Source organism: Opisthocomus hoazin, chromosome 11 (genome assembly GCF_030867145.1).
Source record: "Opisthocomus hoazin isolate bOpiHoa1 chromosome 11, bOpiHoa1.hap1, whole genome shotgun sequence".
In the NCBI taxonomy this organism is placed as follows: Eukaryota; Metazoa; Chordata; class Aves; order Opisthocomiformes; family Opisthocomidae; genus Opisthocomus; species Opisthocomus hoazin.
Genome location: NC_134424.1, coordinates 8,477,130 through 8,496,678, shown reverse-complemented (window position 1 = coordinate 8,496,678; position 19,549 = coordinate 8,477,130). Strand labels below are relative to the sequence as shown.

The 19,549-nt window shown below is 46.4% G+C and overlaps 1 protein-coding gene across 1 annotated transcript; it reads left to right on the top strand.

Moving 5' to 3' along the window:
- The first annotated feature begins 1,962 nt into the window (after window positions 1-1,962).
- Window positions 1,963-4,770, top strand: SNTN (sentan, cilia apical structure protein). Its single transcript, XM_009936632.2, has 4 exons — window positions 1,963-2,072; window positions 2,704-2,738; window positions 3,540-3,679; window positions 4,545-4,770. The coding sequence occupies exons 1-4, from the start codon at window positions 1,963-1,965 to the stop codon at window positions 4,701-4,703; spliced, it is 444 nt and encodes a 147-aa protein (XP_009934934.2). The 3' UTR covers window positions 4,704-4,770.
- Window positions 4,771-19,549: the final 14,779 nt, after the last annotated feature.

Genomic DNA, 19,549 nt, shown 5'->3' with positions numbered 1-19,549 from the left:
ACAATATTGTTAATGTGTGAAACATGCGAAAGATTGACCGATAAAAGCACCTGGATGTTTCCAACATAAATAGGGTGTATCAAAATAGATACAGAGCAGATGGCCTGGCTCCCTGCACACCTCGCTGACCAGAATACTCGAGCAACACAAACAGCCAAAATCTTGCTGTCTTCAAAGCTGATCATCTGCAAAAGGCAAGGGTTATCCTTGTGCTACCCTTTATCTGTTGGGCACTAATGCTCCTGCATACCCTAATCAGTATATCCGAGAGGGATAACCTACCCTAGGCTTGCCTGAACTTGTTACTACCCCATCAAAGCAAATCACCTGTTCCAGAGTTCAGGCTCTCAGAAGTTGGTTAGATGAAAAAAACTGCAAACTGAAATCTGATCTGCAGTGGAAAGAGCCCAAAACGCAGAGGGCTGGCTTTGCCAGGCAGCTCACAGCGTTGCCTGTAGCTGATAAACATGCAATGAGTCTGTTTCTCACTCTCATTTTTATCTTGGACGCTAAGACCAAACATTACCGCTCTGCAGATTAACTGGGATGTAAGGCTTTTCATGCCTTCTTGTACGGTTCAACAGATGTGAAAGGGAATTATCACTTCAACATGATATCAAGACTCTTTTTTTTTTTTTTAAGCTGATGGCAGATTACTAAGCCTGAATTCTTGTTTAATTTTAGTGTGTTAATTGATGGGATAATGAGCATTGATTATATGTGTTTTGGCTGCGTCATTGCAATTACGGGCTCTGTTTTATTCATGAGCCAGTCCTAAAGAATGCACTAGAGATCTAAGACAGCTTAAACCTCTCAGAAAAAGGCTCTGAATTGTTTGAGTAATGACACTCTTAGATGGAAAATTAAAGGTTCTCTTTTCCCATGCTTTTTAAGATAATTAAAATCCAGGAACAGTAAGGTGGTGAACATCCTTATTCATTAGCCTTCAGTAATTTAGCTTCTACTAAATGAGGAAAACATTTTAATTCTTTAGGCCATCTGTTGCAGTCTCCTTTGTGTGTCCTGTTACATAAAGTCTCATCCTGGGTAGTTTTAACACCAGTATTTTATCCTTTCACCAGGAATGATGAGCTGGATGAGGTAGCTGAAGTCGCTACCTGTTAACAGACCACCCTGGGATTAAAACAGCTGCTTGGTCTTTTGGGTTGAAGTTATCCTGGTGAGACACCTCTAGGCAGAGGATCTGCAGAAAGCAGACTGTGCACAGAGATAGGCAGCGTGGCAAGCTGTGTGTTTCTAATAGCGATATCCATGCCAATAAATAACAAAGTTCATCGGAGCCCTTCCAGTTCCTCTAACATGCGACTGCTCTGCCATATGGCTCCGTGCTGCTTTTGGAAGCAAGCAGCATCCCTTCGGGCAGAAACCGAGGCAGAGGCTCCGTGCTGGATGCTGCTTTGCAGGCGGCTCGGAGGAAGAACAGGTCTTCTCTTTGCACTGCATGGGGGGAATAAACACTAGAGCAGGAGAGTGCTCACCTAGGATGGATGCTGGATCAGGAATTGGGAAACGCTTGGTTTCTGGCTCTGTCTATAAGAACACAAGCACTTTGTAGCTTGGGGCAAGTTACTTTAGCCTACACTAGAAAGATTTCACATTAAAATGATAACGTGTATAGCTGAATGGATTCAGTGTCTTAGTTATTCCTGCTGCAAAGATAACGTCCCTACAGATCAAAGAGGATTCCGACTCCATTAGTTTGGTTTGTTTCTGTCAAATTCTCACATAAAATAAAAGCCATGCTACTTTCCAACCCAGCAATGCTGCCTTACAGGGGCTGCTTTAGACCAAGGTATTTAGCCGGCTCTGTGATCCCCAGGTAGCGTTTACATTATTGATAGGGCACGGCTGCGGGCAGGCTGCTTTCACAGGGCAGAGCCTGAATTCACCTGTCGGCTATTACTTGAGTTGCTTAGAGATCACAAACACCCCAGCCTCGAGATGTGTGGCTGCAGAGCAAGCGTTCCCAGCACCAAGCAGTACTCGGTCAGTCAGCCAGCTCCTGCTTCCACCAAAAAAAGCCCTTCGGCTGTGACAGGCATGCCCAAGCGGTAAGTCATCGCTTTGTTCTTTGCATCTCTGGTGATCTGCCACTTGTCTTGAGACTCATTGTCTGGATGTATTTGTCTCCATCACAAGCAATCTCTTCCTCTGTGTGTTGACTGCAATATAATTAGTTTCCAGCACTTTAGCAAAAATAAGCAAGCTTCAAGTTTTAACAGAAAGCAGGGGGGTACTGCTTACAGATGAGTCCTGCTGGAAATGAAAGCTATGTGTTTGCTCCAGACTGGGAGCACTGGTGAGCAGAGGATGACAGACCCCTCTGCTCTTCCCTGGGGATGGGCTTAAAACAGAGAAACTTCCTGGAGCTCTTTCATCTTCTGAAGGCATGACCTGAACGGTGTTGCAATGCCCCTCTCTTAAAATTATTGAATAAGGACCTTTAATAACAACTCCAGGCTACTTGCTTAGGTTAAGAACTAGGAGCTGTGTGATGTTGTGTGCTGCTTGCAAGGGGCATTTTCCTTTGCGCTGTGAAGGAAAGCCGGTGTCCCTTGGGAAGCCCTGAGCTCCTGGGGGATTAAATGAAACAGAAAGGAACAAGCTCACTCATGGAGAAGCGATATGCAGACAGAGAATTCACCAGGTGATAACTGTGCCTCTCTTCTCTCTCACTAGCAGCATACCTATAGCCAAGCAGCTGGCATCAGTCAAAGGTAAGGGGACCCATTTCTTGCCCGTTGGGGGTTCAGGTCTTCCAAGGCCACAGCCCAAGTGCGGTGAATCCTTGTGACTTAGCAGAGCTCTGGAGGCCATGCAGACCCTCGGCCGGTGCAAGGCAAAAGAGTCTCATGGGTCCCTCTGCAACATGCTCCCACGCTGGTCTGTGTCTCCTCTTCTGCTTCCCTTTCCATTAAAAATCACAACCCGAATCACTTGCAGCACCTGATGATAACTGAGGGCTGTGAGTGTGCAGTCTTTAGGATGTGGCTTAGGAGTGGGGGTGATGAATTCAGCCAAATATTCCAGCCAAAATCCCAAGTATACTGTAATGCTGAAGTGCAGCACTGATGCTCAGATTTGGGCATTTCTGTTCAACCGGGCTTCCCAGGTGGGCCACATCTCCCCTGATAATGGATCCTGTGAGTCCAAATGCATCCAAAAGATGGCCAGTGTGACCTGTGCCCATGGCGTGCAGGTCCTTGATGGGTGCCCAGGATGAGGGCAGACCAGACAGGGCTCACACATCACCTTGCATTACTGCTGCTGTGTGCCCCAGCTGTCATTAAAAGCCCTTTTTGGTTATGTTTCCATGGGCCGTGAGGCATGTCACTGGCCCACTCCAAATAAAATCTGGGCCAGGTCCTCTGTGGGCATAAACAGTTTCAGTCTCATTAACTTTAATGAAACTACACAGACTTCCACCCACTCTGGATGGCTCTGACACATTCCTTTCAATTATATCTCAAATGCTGCTTTTTCTGATAGGCTAAGAACATTTTTCCCCCCCTTCCTAGCTCTAGAAAAAGGCTCAGACCTTGAAAAAGCTTTTGCTACCGCAGCTTTGGTGTATAACAACTCTGCTGACCCCGAGGGCAAGCTCAGCAAAGCTGAAACCAAAAGCCTGCTGCAAACCCAGTTTGGGCGTTTCATACAGGTGAGGGGGTTTGGGTGAGCGGGTGGCACTGGCTGGGTGCTTTGGGTACAGGAATGGCACCCTGGGCTCTGTCCTGCAGCTGGGTGGGCATCAGAACACGGGGTAGTCCCGTGTGAGACTTCAGTGATTTGGTACAAACACCTTCAGTGAGTCAACTGCTTTATGTTGAGCCCATGTCTAACATGGGGCTAAAGGAAGGGGTGCAGCAGGAAGCCCCTGTTGACGTGCCTGCGTGCATTTTTGTTAACAAAATAGAGCAACTGCAAAAAAAAAAAAAAAAAAAATCAAAACCCGAACATAAAGCCCCTCATATGATGACAAGAGACAGCATTTATGAAGAGAAGAAACCCATCGCATTTGATGAGGCGTTTGGTAGCTTGCCAGAGCACTGACCCAGTACCAGGAGAGCCAGCCCCACGCTGCAGAGCCGCATGCACTGGGGCCGCTGGGAGAAGGGAAGCAGAAAGCACCTCTCCATCGATCACCCACCCAGGGGGCTGGCAGCAGCCGGGTATGGTGAAAAACAGCTAGGTTGGCACCGGTGGCTGTAAACTTCTTGCAGATTCCTTCCAGCGACATGCATCTCTGCCAGATTTTCAGTCGTGACTAGGTGTCTTTTAAAAGACGTATTTTGAATTCAGGTGGAAACTTTGGGGACTGGTTGTTCTCTTCTGTTATTGCAACAATATTTCTGTTAGAGTTTCTTACGATAACTTTAGAAAAAAATAATATGAATGTGGACATAAAAACCTGAATGTGAAGATTGAAAATACATGAACTTTTACATAGGTGTCTTTCTTCTGATGCAAGAAAAAAGGAACTTTATGATTGATCTTTTTTTTTTTCCATTTAAAATTCTCCATAGGGCCAAGAAAATAAACCAAAATACCAGGAAATCATTTCTGCCCTGGATGAGGAGTCAGAGAACAAAATTGATTTTGAAGATTTCATGATCTTGTTAGTCAGTCTCACTCTAATGTCTGACTTGCTGCAAGAGATCAAAAATGTGAAAACTACAAAATGATCAGTCCTTGAAAAGAAGAACAGGCTTGGCTCTTTATAAGGAAAACAGAAGTGAGCCACACACAGAGATAACACCGAGTGCCTGGATACCCTGTGCTGTTCCCTTTTCAATGAAATAAAGTCTTGTCCAAACCTGGCTGAACTCACTCCTGTGTAGGAATGGTCCGTGGATTGAAACGTTGGTGCTGAGGGCCTTGTGTATGCTATGTATGAGTTTCAGGAGGGTACCTTCTGGACCAGCTCTTGGCATGTCCCAAGGCTACAGCACCAGTTGGCAGCTGGGCACAGTCCTCAGCCCAGCTCTGTGCTGGGAAAGGCAGCCCACGCTCTCCCAGACCTCTCCACTATCTCCCACAGCATTGTGTGGGGATGATGGGGATACCACTGCAGGAGCATCTTCCTTTGGGGATCATGGTATGACATGGCCGGTTGGGTCCCCAGGGCTCTCCCAGTCAGCTCAGGGTGCTTCGGCCACTAGCAGAGCCATCCCAGTGACGGGCTTCACAATTGGCAGCGACCACACAATCTGTTGCAGCTTATGGTAAACATTGACTTTAGTCTCTGTAGTTTGCCAGTCGTCATTAACCCTGCTGGAAGAAGCATTTAATTTTTTGCTTTAGCTCCTCCAGCTGACCTCTTCATTGAGTGATCACTATGGAAGGAATTTGAAGCATTCGCAATGCATCTTTGGCAGTGCTAGGCTTGTGTGTCCGAAGGGAGGACTTGGTTAAACATGTTGGTCAGCTGAGTCTATTGTTTCATGAAACTGCAAAGAGGAGAAACCAGATAAGCTAAGATGTGTTCCAGACTAAGGCTGGCGGGGAAAAAGGGTGGCCAAAAAAGTGTTTGTATTGGAGCTGAGTGATATTGGCCACCCAGCCATGGGCTTGGTTAGGGCCAGAGCCTCAGTATTAAATCCTAATTCCTTGTCATCCTAATCTTTGTTTTGATTCCCACCTATAAGGTCCTGGCTCAGAGCTGACATTGAGCCCACTGTGACATCCTTCTGGGGCAAAAAAAGCGGTCTCATACCCCACAAACAAATACCCTCTGTAAGAATTTAACAAGCCTCTACCAAGATCATTAAGATGAGTGAGCCAGCAAAACATTGCAACCCTTTTCATTTTCTCTTCTTCCTTGTCTGGAAAGGGGAAGACAAGAATGATATAGATTTGGTGCATAATTTTTAAGCAGGAAGCGATCAAAACCCTTTGGTGTTAGAAGAGGGAAATTAATGCCAGCTGAGTAACAAGATTTAACTCCTTGACATAAAAGGGTTCTTAGTGTTTCCAGAAGCTAAGAGGATGTTTTGTAGTGGATTTTAGCGCTAAGGAAAGACACATTGCAGTAGGAGGCCAGTAGCCAGTTACTCTGAGAGGGAACGTCTGTGTCTTTGTGCAGTATTGGGATGGAGCTGAAAGAAGGAATTCAGATGGATGTGGTGGCTTTTGAAACAAAACTCAGCAGGTAAAGTCCTGCTCCGTGAGGTCTGAACATCAGCTAGGACATGGCCTGGAAGCTAAAAGTTTGCAAGTGGTCTTCCTACAGATGAAAACTCTTATCAGCGAAGTCCCTTGCTCAGATGGTGGGTTGCAAGAACAGGCAGTATCAAACCTGCGGCAAGAAGTGACAAAAACAGCAAGCAGTCTTTTCTGTCCATTTGCTTGCTCATGGAGATGTCCCTCCTGTACAGCTCTCACTGAGGACCAGTGGCTCTGTGCTGTGAGTATGACTGACCCCATGGGGTGCACATCAGATCTTCCAGAGATGGGATATGGGAGTACACCGATGGATGAGGAGGCCAAACATCTCTTGAACACCATCCCTTCCGGTCTTGTGTTCTCTGAGGAAGCGGACCTTGACCAAGCACTCTGAACTGAAGGGAGGATTTAATCTGGCAGCCTCATCCATGTGGGTATCACAGCTTCATGTTGATGACGTTTTCCTAGTGTTGCTCAGTCCCTTCCCCCATTCCCTTGGGTTTTGGACAGGTAGAAGATCTGTGAAAGCTTAAAAAAATCAGCTGATGATTCTTTTCTTGGGTAGAAAGATGGATTGAATGTGAGAGTGCCTAGAAGGCCTACCCATTGCTAAAGTAAAGAAAACATGGCACAGCCCTGAAAAGCTTGTGTGGGAGCCACTGGTGACTTTGAAGGCATAAATTTCCTAATATCCCCGTTACACCAAAAAGCCAAAAGGAACAATATTGTGAAGCTAATTAAGAAAGAATTCTTTCAAATCGCTAAGGCCCTAACACAGTTTCTGTTATCACTGAAATGTTTCTTAATCTTGCATGACTTGAATTAATGACTGAAGAGCCTTTTGTCAGATCAATTCACTCTGTCATCTCATCGTATGCAAACCCTTTTTATTCTAATGCAGTGCGTTGTGCGCTAGAGTCCCGAGTCCCTGGCTTCGATCAAAATCCCCTTGTGCTAAGCACAGTGAAAATCCAAAGTAAGAAGCAATTCCTGAACAACCCAATATGAAAGATATTCAAATGATAGAGAAGGAATCAGAGGCACAGAGAAACCAAGTGCCTTGCTCAGTACGTGTAGCGAATCTACGCTGGACTTCTTGCTTTCCAAGAGGCACCGTGGTGGTTTCTGTGAAAGTTTCTGAACAAAGGGAATGGGATGTGCAGGGCTTGATCTGCATCTATTCTTGAAAGTCCCACCTGATGCTCAAAAGCAGAAGGATGCACTTGGAAGAGCCCCAGAATTTTCTTATAGTTAGGAGCAGGCAGAAGTTTGCAGCTCAGCTGTGGAAGATGCTCTTTTATTAGCTCAAACTATTTGTGGCTGCCCAGAGCAATCTCAGCTAACGGCTTTGAAGCTGATCCAGTGTAGACAGCATGTCTGGCTGTATCCTTGGGGAGCTGGCTAAAAGCTTGCTTAAAGGGCTACTTGTTGTGCTTTATTTTGTTCCTAGCTTGCTCCTATTGGAAGTGATGGGAGTTCATCATCGATTTCTCATAGCAGAGCCCACGCAAGTGCTAAGAAGTTGAGCAGGCAGCTAAATTGATGAAATATGCAGGCTTCTCTGCCTCAGCAGGTGTGAACATCACATCAATACCTGGTATCCCCTAGCAGTGAAGGCAGCACGAAGAGCAGCTTGTCAAAACCTGACCTCTGTGGGCTTGGGGTTGGGTTGGGATTTGTGCAGCTACACTGTCCAGGTGTGAACAGTCACCCTGCGAGGCTCTGCAGACTTAGGATATAAGTTTAAAGTTCGGTTCTGAAAAGTCTGAGTCATCTCTGCAGTTACTTGAGCTTTCAAGTGACTGCCAGAGGAGAAATGGGGGTCAGGGAGAGCTTCAGCCTCAGATCTTCAGCTTCCATTTTCAAATATCAGCTCAGGAAGGCAGGTTCATCCTCATACTTTAATTAGCGCACCTACAGCTTCTCCTCGTGACTTTTTACTTCACATCTGGCCTTAACTCTGTGGCCTACTGGACTTTGAAGGTTTTGAAAATCTGGTTTTAGTCTAATCTCTAAGGTGCTCTCCCAGATCGCAGGGGAGCTCTCGCATCCAGCCCACTGACTTTCAGGGCGTGAGTCACAGCAGGGTTTTGCATGTTGAGCTTTCTGCCAGGAGCCTAGGGCCACACGCTCTATGAGTGCAACTCTGCAGAAATCTTTCAGGAAAGAGCAATACGTTCCCCAATTGTCTCGCTGTTCTGGTACCTTCAGTCAGACCTGTCTGGGGCACTGGAGCTTGGGTTCTGAGGAAACCTTGCAGTCTGAGAGACATTTTGCCTGTCTCTTCCTCCCTCAAAGTAAGTGTTGTGTTGCTTTTCCATGTAAAATAAAACTTGTCTTGGTTGCACACACTTTGCAAGTATGTGTGTGATGCACACCCTCACCTTGGTACTTCCATGAGTAGTGGCCTATGAAAGCTTCTTGGCAGCTGCTTGCTGCATCTACTCCAGTGGTTATTGCAGCAGGTCACTTTGCAGAGAAAGGTGGAGGTTTGCATCATAGCCCACCAAGGCAGCAGTTAAATTGTGGCTACACGGTAGGAGAACCTTCTTCAGGTGTGTTGGAATGACTGAGAAAGATGCTACTCGGTGTACCCCGTTAGGAGCTCACCACAGAGCAGATGAAAATCTTTCTCCCAGAATTATGTTCTGTCCAAAGTGTGATAGTTTGTGAGCCACAAAGGAGCACTCCGAAACGTCGCCTGGAAAAAAGAAAATCTCTTTGTTTCAAGCTCAGTCAGGGAAGCTAGATAAAGAAGAGATGGTGTGTTTATGGCTTTCTGAACTGACAGCTTTTAATTCCTGCAATGATTTTTACTGCAGTCAGTGGTTTACAAGGTTTCCAGTGAAGCTGCGTCTTCTTTTCTCGCTTTGTTCATCAGCTATTCCCTCACCCCACAAGTGTTTATAGCCTTAGTTCTGAGCCCTCCTCCAGCAAAGGTGAAGAGCAAATGCTGTTCAGCAGCCAGATATATTAGGCTGTCTCTCTGATCCCTAACCACACACAACAGCCATTAGACAGTTAGATTCAGAGCCACGGGACTGATCTTTTATTCATTGTTATTGCAGGAGTGAGTTTATGCTATGCATAGCCATAACGAGAGCCAGTCCCAACATCCAGCACGTACAGAGGGGCTGAAACCATGATCCCTCAAACCGAACATGAAGAAACTCATGGGATGGGCCCAAGCCTCGTGCTGGGTGTCTGTAGCGGAGGCTGGTTGTGCATATCTGGTGTAGTGCCTCAGTCATCGTTCCTCCCTTTCAAAGGTCCCAAATAGGCCAACTTGGCAAGGTTTTCATGCTCAGGGAATCACAGCTGGTGCTCGGTTCCTCTGGGCCAAAACGCAAACTGGGTTTCATAGCGAATGAGCGTGTAATGGCTTGCCATAGAGCCAGTGAGTCTCAAACAGGACCTGGAGTACAGAGGGCCTCTGGCCAGGCAGGGAGTCCCACTGCCCAAGCTGCCCTCCCAGGTGATGGCTCCTCACGGGATGGTAGCCTGAGCTGCAGGGACAGAGGAACGTCCACATCTCTGACACCCACATTGCAACCCCTGGAGCCAATGCCATTTGTGATTTCCTCTTTGCTTCATTCCCCTTGCTATGATCCAGCTTTCTCGGTTGCTATCTGCTGGATCGTGGCATCCAGAGAGACACAAGCCACAGCACACACTCCTGTGGAGCTGCTCCTGCAGTCAGTAAGAGGCCAGGACCTCGTGGGTGGAAGGAAACAGTTCCTCAGGCGGGCATGTTTCTGACCCTCCAGTAAACCCAGCAGCCCAAACGGATGCAGAAGTTCATCAGCGGGCAAAATCAAGCCCCGGATTGTCCTGAGATGATCAATAAATGAAGTACAGGATACCAGGAACTCTTCCACCCTTGCAACACGCAGCAGCTAATTGGCCTCCGGGCACCCGAACATCACTGGAGCAAAGCATCACGGTAAATGATCTTTGGTGAAAATCTTCCCTTGCTGCATGTGATTGCTGTGTGGCTTTTTAGGTGCTAGTCAATGCTACAAAATGAAATATGAGCTCTCAGGAAAGGCAGCTAAAGCTAGACTTTGACTTGATAAATTGATTTATGCTAGGTCTCTGCTTGAATTTGAAAAACAAGGCTGGCTAGTACTGGAAATGGTCCCAGTGTTCTTACAGTGGGGACAAGTAGAAAGATCTACAACCCTACCCTGAGACCTTTCCTTCTTCTCCAGCGGTGGCCCAGAGAGTCCTCCCACCGTTTATTTTTTTCCTTTTTCCCAGGAGTATGAGATTGGTTTACTTTGATACCTGGGGCTGCTGGAGGAAGTCTGTGTGCAAATGTTGACCCATTTCCCACATCTGCTGGTGGATTTTGCTTGATCTAATCGTTCTGCCTCCATCCCAACATGATGGTCCTGTGGAATTTGTTTGGAGACGACAAGCACTAATAGAGTCATCCAGGTGAAGTGTTATATGACAGTGTGCTTTTCTAAAGCTGACAGGGGCAAAATCCAGATCGGGGACAGACCGCCAACAGGTAAGCATTGTTTTTCCTTGGACACTAGAGGCAGGGTCACAGCTTCCCTGGGTTTATACCCCACTGTGTGGATTCCATACGGTTTTGCCTAATTAATTAATGAAAACAAATTGCAAAATTACCTTCTTAATAAATTGATCTCACTACGGCAATAAGGTTGATTACTTCCCTGACAAACTTTAATTAGGCAGCTACAACAAACTGTGATAAAGAGCACTAATTAAAAACAGACCATACTAGACGCAGCTTTGTCAAATGCTGTGTTGATACTGGGCAACATACACAATGATTAAATGATATGGAAAAACTCTTTTTTTCTCCTCTGGTAAAAATCTGACATTCCTAGAGGAAGAATAGTTTATATTAAAATATCACATTAATAACCAAAACATCAGTGAGCGTTTATCAGTTGTTTCTTTCCAACAGCAGCTCTTAACTTGCATGTTCTGCAAGGCTCAGCCATTACAGCACTCTTATCTTGTCTCTAAATTTATGCTTGTAGTATACATGACCCAAGGTTATTGCAAAGCCTCTGAAGAAGAGAAAAGCTTTATTACCTCTACATATACTCCTCAATTTGTCTTTCCTCTTCTGGCTTCTTAGTGCTTGGATTCAGCTCAGCTGAAAACAGAGCACAATTTGAGAGCAATTTGCATGAGAATTGTAAGCAGAGGCCCACACAAATTAGGTATTAATTAATGAGCACATAAAGCCCTCTGCTGAATGCATTCTGAGGTGAAGTAATGCTGGGAGTGCTCAAGTATGTGTGAGGGTGAGACTGGGTAAGCTATATCAAATAAAAGAGCAACACTTAACTCTTCTCCAATGTTTATTATAGCCCTTGAGACTGCAGGAGAAAGGCAGGCTTTCTCCCCCTGTTCTATGAGGATGGTGAGAGCTGAGCTGGGTTTGGAGGAATGCTCTCCCACCTGTATCCAAATTCATCCAGCAAATCCCTGGCTGGGCTCGGGGTGCCGGGCTCTGGCTGGGGAGCAATGGGGCTGCGGAGCCGCAACCTGGCTGCCCCCCAAGCAGCAAGAGGGTCTCTGGCAGCGTGTGGGTGCAAAGGGGGGCTGTGGTGGGTGTCTGGGGTGAGGCTGATGTCCTGGGACAGGGAGGCAGTGCCTCAGAGATGTGATGGAGGAGGCAGGTCTGTGTTGCTTGATGTGGGGTCCAGGGGGATTTATCTCCTCTGTGGGAGTAAAGAGATTGCTGATTCAACAGGAGAGTGGGCTTTGGACCTGAAGGAAGCTCAAGGCTGGGCCTGGAGACCTTTGAAGTAGGAAATGACTGTTTTTCTTAGGATGCTGGGTGCAGGCATCTAGCATAGTGAAAAATGTCTGCTAAGGAAACTGGGTGGCAGCCATGCTCTGGATGTGCCTGCTGCCCCCCAGAGCTGTTATAGCTGGAGGCTTCAAAAGAGAACATTTTGGGTCTGGTTATCTCCTTTATTTTCTAGCCCAGAAAATGTTTAGCAGCTCTTCCTTAGGCATTTAACTGGGAGCTCTCAGCTGCTGAGTGTTTCAAATCAGCTTAGAAATTCTGATAAAGGGAAAACACTCTTCTGCAGAGCCCTTGGGAGAGAGGTCATGGTGCTGGACTTCCCAGGCTGAGCAGACTGAAGAGCTGTTTTGCACTGCCTTACAGGTATGTAAAATGTCTCCTTGTATCAAAGACTTATGAATATACAGGAAAACAAATGCTGGTATTAATCAGAGTGGGAGGTTTGTTGGTGTCCTTGACCTAACTAGATGGTGAAGGGGTCTTGAGCACAAAGCTTGCATCCTGGTAGCTTTAGCAAGGTCCAGTCTGGCCTAGCTTCTTCTTTTTGTAACCACCAACAGCTCAGCAAAGGTAGGATTGTCCCCTTAGGCTGGAAGCCACGTGAGCTGTCTGCATGGTCTTCTGCAACCTGGGAGCATTTTGCTGTTGATAATGATTTCATAACAAGATTTCTGGCTAGATGTATGCATCGTAATGAGTACTATGAGCCAACAGGTGCCAGTAGGTATGTTAAGATCAATAGAAGTAGTCAATCCATTTGTTAAAATAATAGACTAGACCCTACTTATTAGTTAATAAACAAATTAATTGAAAATGTTACCTTTTAAACTCCATGCTGTCAATTGCTGCAACACCTCAGGTCTCTGTAATGATTCATAAAAACACACCCTGCCCTTAGGGGCTCTTTGGGAAACTGTTTGCGTGGCTCTCGGCAGAGAGCAGCTGTCCTGGTTGCCTGCCTGCGTGGCTCGCTGCATGGATGGGATGGAAACTGGTTGATGGAGCCCGGCTGCACGTGCTGCTGTTGGGGAGAAAGAGGAGGGTTTGTCTTCTGGGACCTCAGTGGAGCCCAGGCTCAGGGTCTGGCCCTTAGTTTGCTCTGAAGCAATGCGTTGAACTTGATGCTAAGGTGCTTCTGCTGCATTGCTCCATGGAGCCCCACGTGCTGCTGTGTTGTATTTGGTATTGCTAACTGCCTCCCTCCACATCTGCCCTGTGAGAGGGGCTGGTGCCTAGCACCCAGGGAAAGGCTGTAGCAAAGGGGGTGGTGGCTGCCATTAGCTTATCTATACTTCTGTGTGTATATATATACACAAAACGTGTTAAAAATTCTGGATTATACATGCAGAAGTTATAATATTAGATATGTAGTATGTATAATATACAGCTATTAATATATAAAATGTCTCCCTGTGTGCATATACACGTATAAAGTCTCCTCTGTTTTTCGCTATCCTGACTATCACCTACAAACTTTCTCTTGCTTCCAGATGACTTTCCAGGCTGCTTATGACTACAGTGAGCAGTACAGATACCTGGGTGCCTCCCTTCTCTTTCGAAAAACTGAGGCTTATTCCTACACTCATGTGTTTGGGTTTTTATCCCTCTAGTTATTCATGCATTAAAGGATCCTCCCTCTCATCCTGTGACATCCTAGCAGCTTTAAGTGCCATGAAGGAGGACTTTGTCAAAAGCCCTTTGGCATTAAAATGTTGCTAAAAGGCATAGGCAATCATTCTGCTGGTCACTGCTCCTCTTGCATGCTGATGTGACAGTGCCTTCCTCTGCCAGGAGCCATCCTGGTCCTTCCCTGCTGCTGATGCTGTTCTTGACAAAGCTTTCCCCCAGTCTGCCAGGTACGGAAGCTAACAGGTCTCCATATCCCCATGCCTATCCCAGGGTGCTCTCTTAAAACCCAGTATCACAATTGTCATTTCTCATGTCTCTAGTATTGATGTTAACGAGAGAGGGGTTGTCTACCATAGGCAGTTGTGTCTAGCATCTGTAGCTGGAGATCTTCATAAAATACTTTTTTTTCTGGTGTGAACTGAAGATTATTTTATTGGCAATAAGAGTGTAAAGAGTACAAATCTAGCCTTTCTCACAGCTTAGTATCTCTCTTTTCCCTGCCAATCAGTTTCCCAGTATTTCATGAAGGTTTGGGTTTTTCCTGGCATATGCTGCTTTTTTAATTTTAATCTGATTGTTCAGAAACTCCTCTGCTCTAGTATAGCCCATTAGTTTATAGGGAGATGGCAAAGGAAGGGGGGCCATGACAGTAGCAGAGACTTGCTGGTTTGCCATTTTGTTTGTAATAGACTGCTGCGTTGCCACTGCTTCTCCCTGAAGATAATCACCACAGAAAAGCCATCATTTTTTCCAAGAGACCCCCTTTAACAGGTGCATGCGATGGGAGCCAAACGCTGGGTCCTATGTGATGTGTGCTCAAGTGAGCTCTGAGACACTGCTCCAAAATCAGGTGTCTCAATTATGCATTAGTTAATGGCTCTTTGGGGACATGAGGAAGGCTGGGACTTGGGAGCCTGTCTAGAAATACAAGATCAAAAATGCAAAGGGTTTATGTTATTTACAATAACAGAAGTCCTGGAGATGCTCTGTGTGAATGTGGTTTCAAGGAGAGGCACAACCCTAAATCCTCCCCTATGGTGAGTGGAATGACTCAAGGCGCAGCCAACTAAAAAAACAGCCAGCTGAACCCCCAGACCTGTGGTATGGGGCAAGGAAGGGTGAGCAGAGCCTCCTTGGGAAGCGACCTTCCTGCAGCTGCCATGCTGCTGGTGGAGCTCGAGGAGACAGACTGGTGATAAATGGTGCCTGTACTGGGGTAACTGGAATTACTCACACAGAGATGTACAGCACAATACCATGCGTTCTCCTTAAATGTGTGTTAGCCCAGCCAAATCCCAGCGCCCAGTGCTCTGCTCTCGCCTGTGTTAATAGCACAAGCTGCAGAGCTGCCCTGACACTTGCCATTTGGAACAAACATCCTACTTGAAGTGTATCATCACGTCTCCCAACGCCGCTGCACTAAGCCCTCTCGTTCCACACACTTCAGGACATACAAGCCCAGCTCCTGGCCGTTTGTCCACTTTGTGCTGAGGGACCCTCTCTAATTCCCCCCCACCAGCCCAGATGTTGGCCCAGGGGCTCTGTTGTGTGCCTGCTATGCCGCAGGGTTCAGACACCCTTGGCCAAAGTATTGAAAACAAAAGTGAAGAGAATATTTAAGAAGCTTTTTTTCCCCAACAAGTTTTCTTTGCTTTACTCCAGGACTCTTAATTTGATGAATTAATGTAAGACATATTAACGTACCAGCAAGGACAGCAGGCAGAGATCTGTCTGCTGATCCCAGACAAAACAGTTTTCAACTGAGCTGCTGAGCACGGTGCATGCTGATGCCACTAAAAATTGCCATAAAGATAACAGCAGTATCTGTGCTTGCCTCTGAGGAAGGTGCTCATGGCTTTTCATTTCTCTTCTCTGTCTGCGATAGGACTGTGAGCAATTGTCTTTGAGACAGGAGCAGGCTGGTGGGAAGCTGCTCCTAAGCGCATGGGACAGAGGTGCCTCCCACCAACGGATACAGCCTGAGATGCCAGCGAGGATCCCTGGCTCTCTGCAGGGGTCTTTCATTCCTGAAGAGGCTGTGGGGGTGGTTTTGTGTGTCTGTAGCTCTGTGCAATACAGGCTTTGCAGTGCATTTTATTAGAAGTCTAACTAAAAAAGGCTCAGACCATCTCTGACTTCACCACAGAGCTGATGTCAGGCCACAGGTGACAGACACAGAGCTATTTTGCTCCAGCTGTACACTTTTTGGTCTGGCTGTTTTTAATCAGGGCCTTTCCAGTCCTTGAGGAGTGACAGATTTCTCCTAAAGCTGTCACGGGTGTGAACCCCATCCCGGAGCCTGCTGCGTGCCGTGATTCTCCTGCACTGGCTGCCCTACAAGTGCATCCTCCCTCTGCCAGGACTCTGGTCCTGCAGCAAGCACATGGGATTCGCCAGTGCTGGAGCTTGAGGAAAGAAGCTCCCAGCTCCTATGTCCGCGATTCAACCCCAGATTTGAAGACAAGTCAAGGAGCCCCATGCTCCTGTTACTGGGCTTGGCAGGGACCAGATTAAACCACCTGAGGAGGAGATGTTATCTTGGTCTTGATGTATTTGGACAGGTAGCTCATTGGCTCAGGCTTTCCACGCATAACGTATATAAATAGAGGTCTGTTGCTAGGATAAAGGAAAATCTTATTGTGTTTCGAGAGGTAGCTCTCCTGCGATCACTGTGCATGGTGATGTGATACTTTCACAGCAGACACTAACAGTCATGGGTTGCATATCGAGAAGCAGCTTTACAACTTTGCTGTCTGCTTGTCCGCAGCAGGCTCTCAAATGATGCATATTGAAATGGAGCCATCTTGAGATGCCTGTGCCTAGAGTGAGACCTCCAACCAGAGAGGACAAGGTTGTTTTGTTGTTATTTTGAGAGATAAATGACCTGACTGCGAGTGGCTGTCTGCTCACACAAGGAGCGTTTAGTCATCTGGCATAAAGCAGAATCTCTAAACCATTAAGGGGTGTGGGCTTTGCAGTGCATAAGTAAGTTACGAATTAGGGATTCTGAGTGGCTGCTTGCCCCTCGTGTGCAGCGCTCCAAGTGATTACTGTTCTCCTCTTTGCCTAATCAAAGATCCTCGGCTCAGAGCAGGTTTCTAATTTAAACATTTGAGTACAACACTTCTCACTAAATTAAATAACCTTTACCCAGACAAATCATTGCGGAAATCTGTCTTGTGCGCAACAGATTCTTCCTGCATCTTACTTATGACATTTTTAACTTGTCTTTGCAATACAGCTTCTTCTGAAGGGTAAATGATTCCTGATATAAACATGAATAACCTAGACTTTGTATTATTATATCTTCAAACAACTAGTTTCAATCCATCTACCAGACAAATGCAGAAAGAACCCTGTAACTTTAGACATGATGCCTTGGTTTATAGGGTCTCGGGCTCCCCAAGCTAAAATTGGACTTACTCTGGGACAGGATTTGCAATAGGACATCTTCACCTGGAGGCCTCAGACCCTGGCACCCTTGGTGTGTCTTGCAGCTTCTGTCTGTATCGCAGTACTGGAGTAACTCTCTAAATAAAGAGTGTGTGCAAATGTCCCAGCACTGCTCCAGAAAGGAGCCGTGCCTCTATAAATGCACTTTATGTCAATAGCGGGTAAGCAAAGCCAGTAGGTGGTCAGCGACACAGAGAGCCCCCAAGGAGACTTAACAGCACGTGCATCTTTCCTATGCTGCTGCTGGGTCTCAGCTGTTGGCAGTGCTGTCTGCAGGGTTGAACGTGGACTTTAAGCCTGTCTGGTGAAGAATCCATGCTACAAGCAGCTCTGTTCCAAACTGTGAATGACTTTGGTTCTGTATATAGTAACAGAGAGATATTTAAGGTATCCAAGGTCTGTGAAAACCTATAAATACTAGCTCCTGTGCCTGACCCGGTGAGCAAGGGAGTGTGCTGTGCTTGATAAACGTGTCACCTGGCAAAAGGCACATCCTGGGGGTGAGAGATGCGGATGGAGCATCCTTGAAACTAGAGGGAGACACTTAATATGGCTGTGTGTGTGCAGGGGGGAGAAGATTGACCTTGAGTACGTAGTGGATGAAGTGAATTAACTTAGAGCCTGATAGAAGTGTGTGCTTGGGCTCTAACTCACAAAAAGGGTGGCTTTGTAGGGTTTCTTTTTCCTTCTGTGAGATGCGGAGACATCTCAATCAGTTCTACAGCAGCTGCTGAACTGCTGCAGCGAGCAGACGAACACATTAAAGCACAGCCGGTGCAAGCTGGCTCCGTTTGCTGAGCTGGGAGCTGCAGCCACTTGATAGATGCCTGACATGTACTGCAGCAACCATGGGAATGGGTGTGGGGTGCATTTGTTCTCAAATAAGCTGCTTCCATGGGGAAAACCAGAGATAGGTGCGTGTGTACAAGCATTTAGAGTTACACAGGCTTTTGGCTCAAGCTTGAAGTTCCCCAGACATACCCTCACGCTGCCTTGATTCTATTCCTGCCTTGGTGCCTGCCGCAGCCAGCAGATAGATTTTATAGTTGGAGGTTATCGGTTAGCTAGACTAGCTTAAAAGGATAGTGAAGCAGACCTTTATATGCATTAAAATATTCAAATACATGGTTTTAAAAGATCAAAGAAATTGTGACTTTAAAGAGATCCTTGGGATGGGGTTATTGCAGATGGGACCTTCTGTGACCCTGTGTGGAAGGGGTCAGCCCTGTGCTTCGCTCGTGAAGGGTCTCTCATTGCCTGTTCTGAATCAATTCTGGCTTTTATGGAACTCAGCGTCTCATCACCCTGAGAAGAGTTGCATCTTCCTCTCTGTTGTTTTTCTGGGCAGGTTCCCCTAAGGAGAGCAGTGCTGTCTTGCCAGTTCTGCCAGGCCTGGGGATGGTGGCTGGGTGAAACCTCTCTGTGCCTGCCCAGCGTTGCTGTGGGTGAAACCTTGCCGGCAGCTGGCTGCCAGGGGCTTGTGTACAGAGGAGCTGGGCTTTCTTTTGGGTACCATGGAAGTGTTCGAGGGCATCTGTGTGAAGAAACACCCATGTTTTGTGTGCAGTTCACCACAGACCAGGGCCAGTCTGGTTTTATCTATGACTTAATAACCTTTCTGCACGTGATCCTGCCCATGCGTGCACAAAGCTGGGGGGAGCATCTCCAGCACGTGTGTGCCTTGGCCCCTGGCAAGGAGCGGGATCGTTACAGCAGCACCGTGGGCTCGAGGAGAAGTGCCATCCGTCAGTGAGGCGGTAGCAGCAGTCGATGTGGAGCTGATGCAGTCGGGGGATGAGCTGCAAATTAGATCTCCTTCTCAATAAGCAGTTCATTTACAAAGCATTTTCAGGGTGTGGGGTTTTTTTGTCAAAGTGATCAACAACTCATTGCTTCTAGATGTGTATCCATCAGACTGGAATTGTTCGTGCCTTCTGGTTTTGATCTAAACCATGCGCTGATGAATGAGAGAAATATTTTTAAGGACAAGAGGACAGTGGATGCCATATTTCTGGTGTAAACTTTGAATAAGGAGGCATGTGCTAAAATTCATGGAAATTTTGTGAGCATCTCTCAGAAATGCCAATCTTTCCTTGGCATGTAAGTAATCTTAAGCATGAATAAAGCTGTTGATGTCCCAAAACAAATGTGAGGCAATAGTCTGCCAAAGGAACAGATGCTGTGTTGCATCCCATTGTATGGTTAAAACTTCCAAGAATGGCTTCTCAGCAAAAATTATACTTTTCCACTAAGTGATACTTCCCAGAGTTGTTTCATTCTGCAAACTTCCAGCTCCTCAGTAAAAAGCAGAGAGCACTAGAAGTAAGATGATACTTTCTGGCTGTGAAATGAAAATATTCTGACATCTATTTTAAGTGAAAACAACCTTTTTTCTTTAGCTTCCTTTAATCATGAAATACATTTCAATTGAAACTTAGGTTTCTTCTTGTAATTTTTCCTTCCCTTTTTCCTTTCCACCTCCCA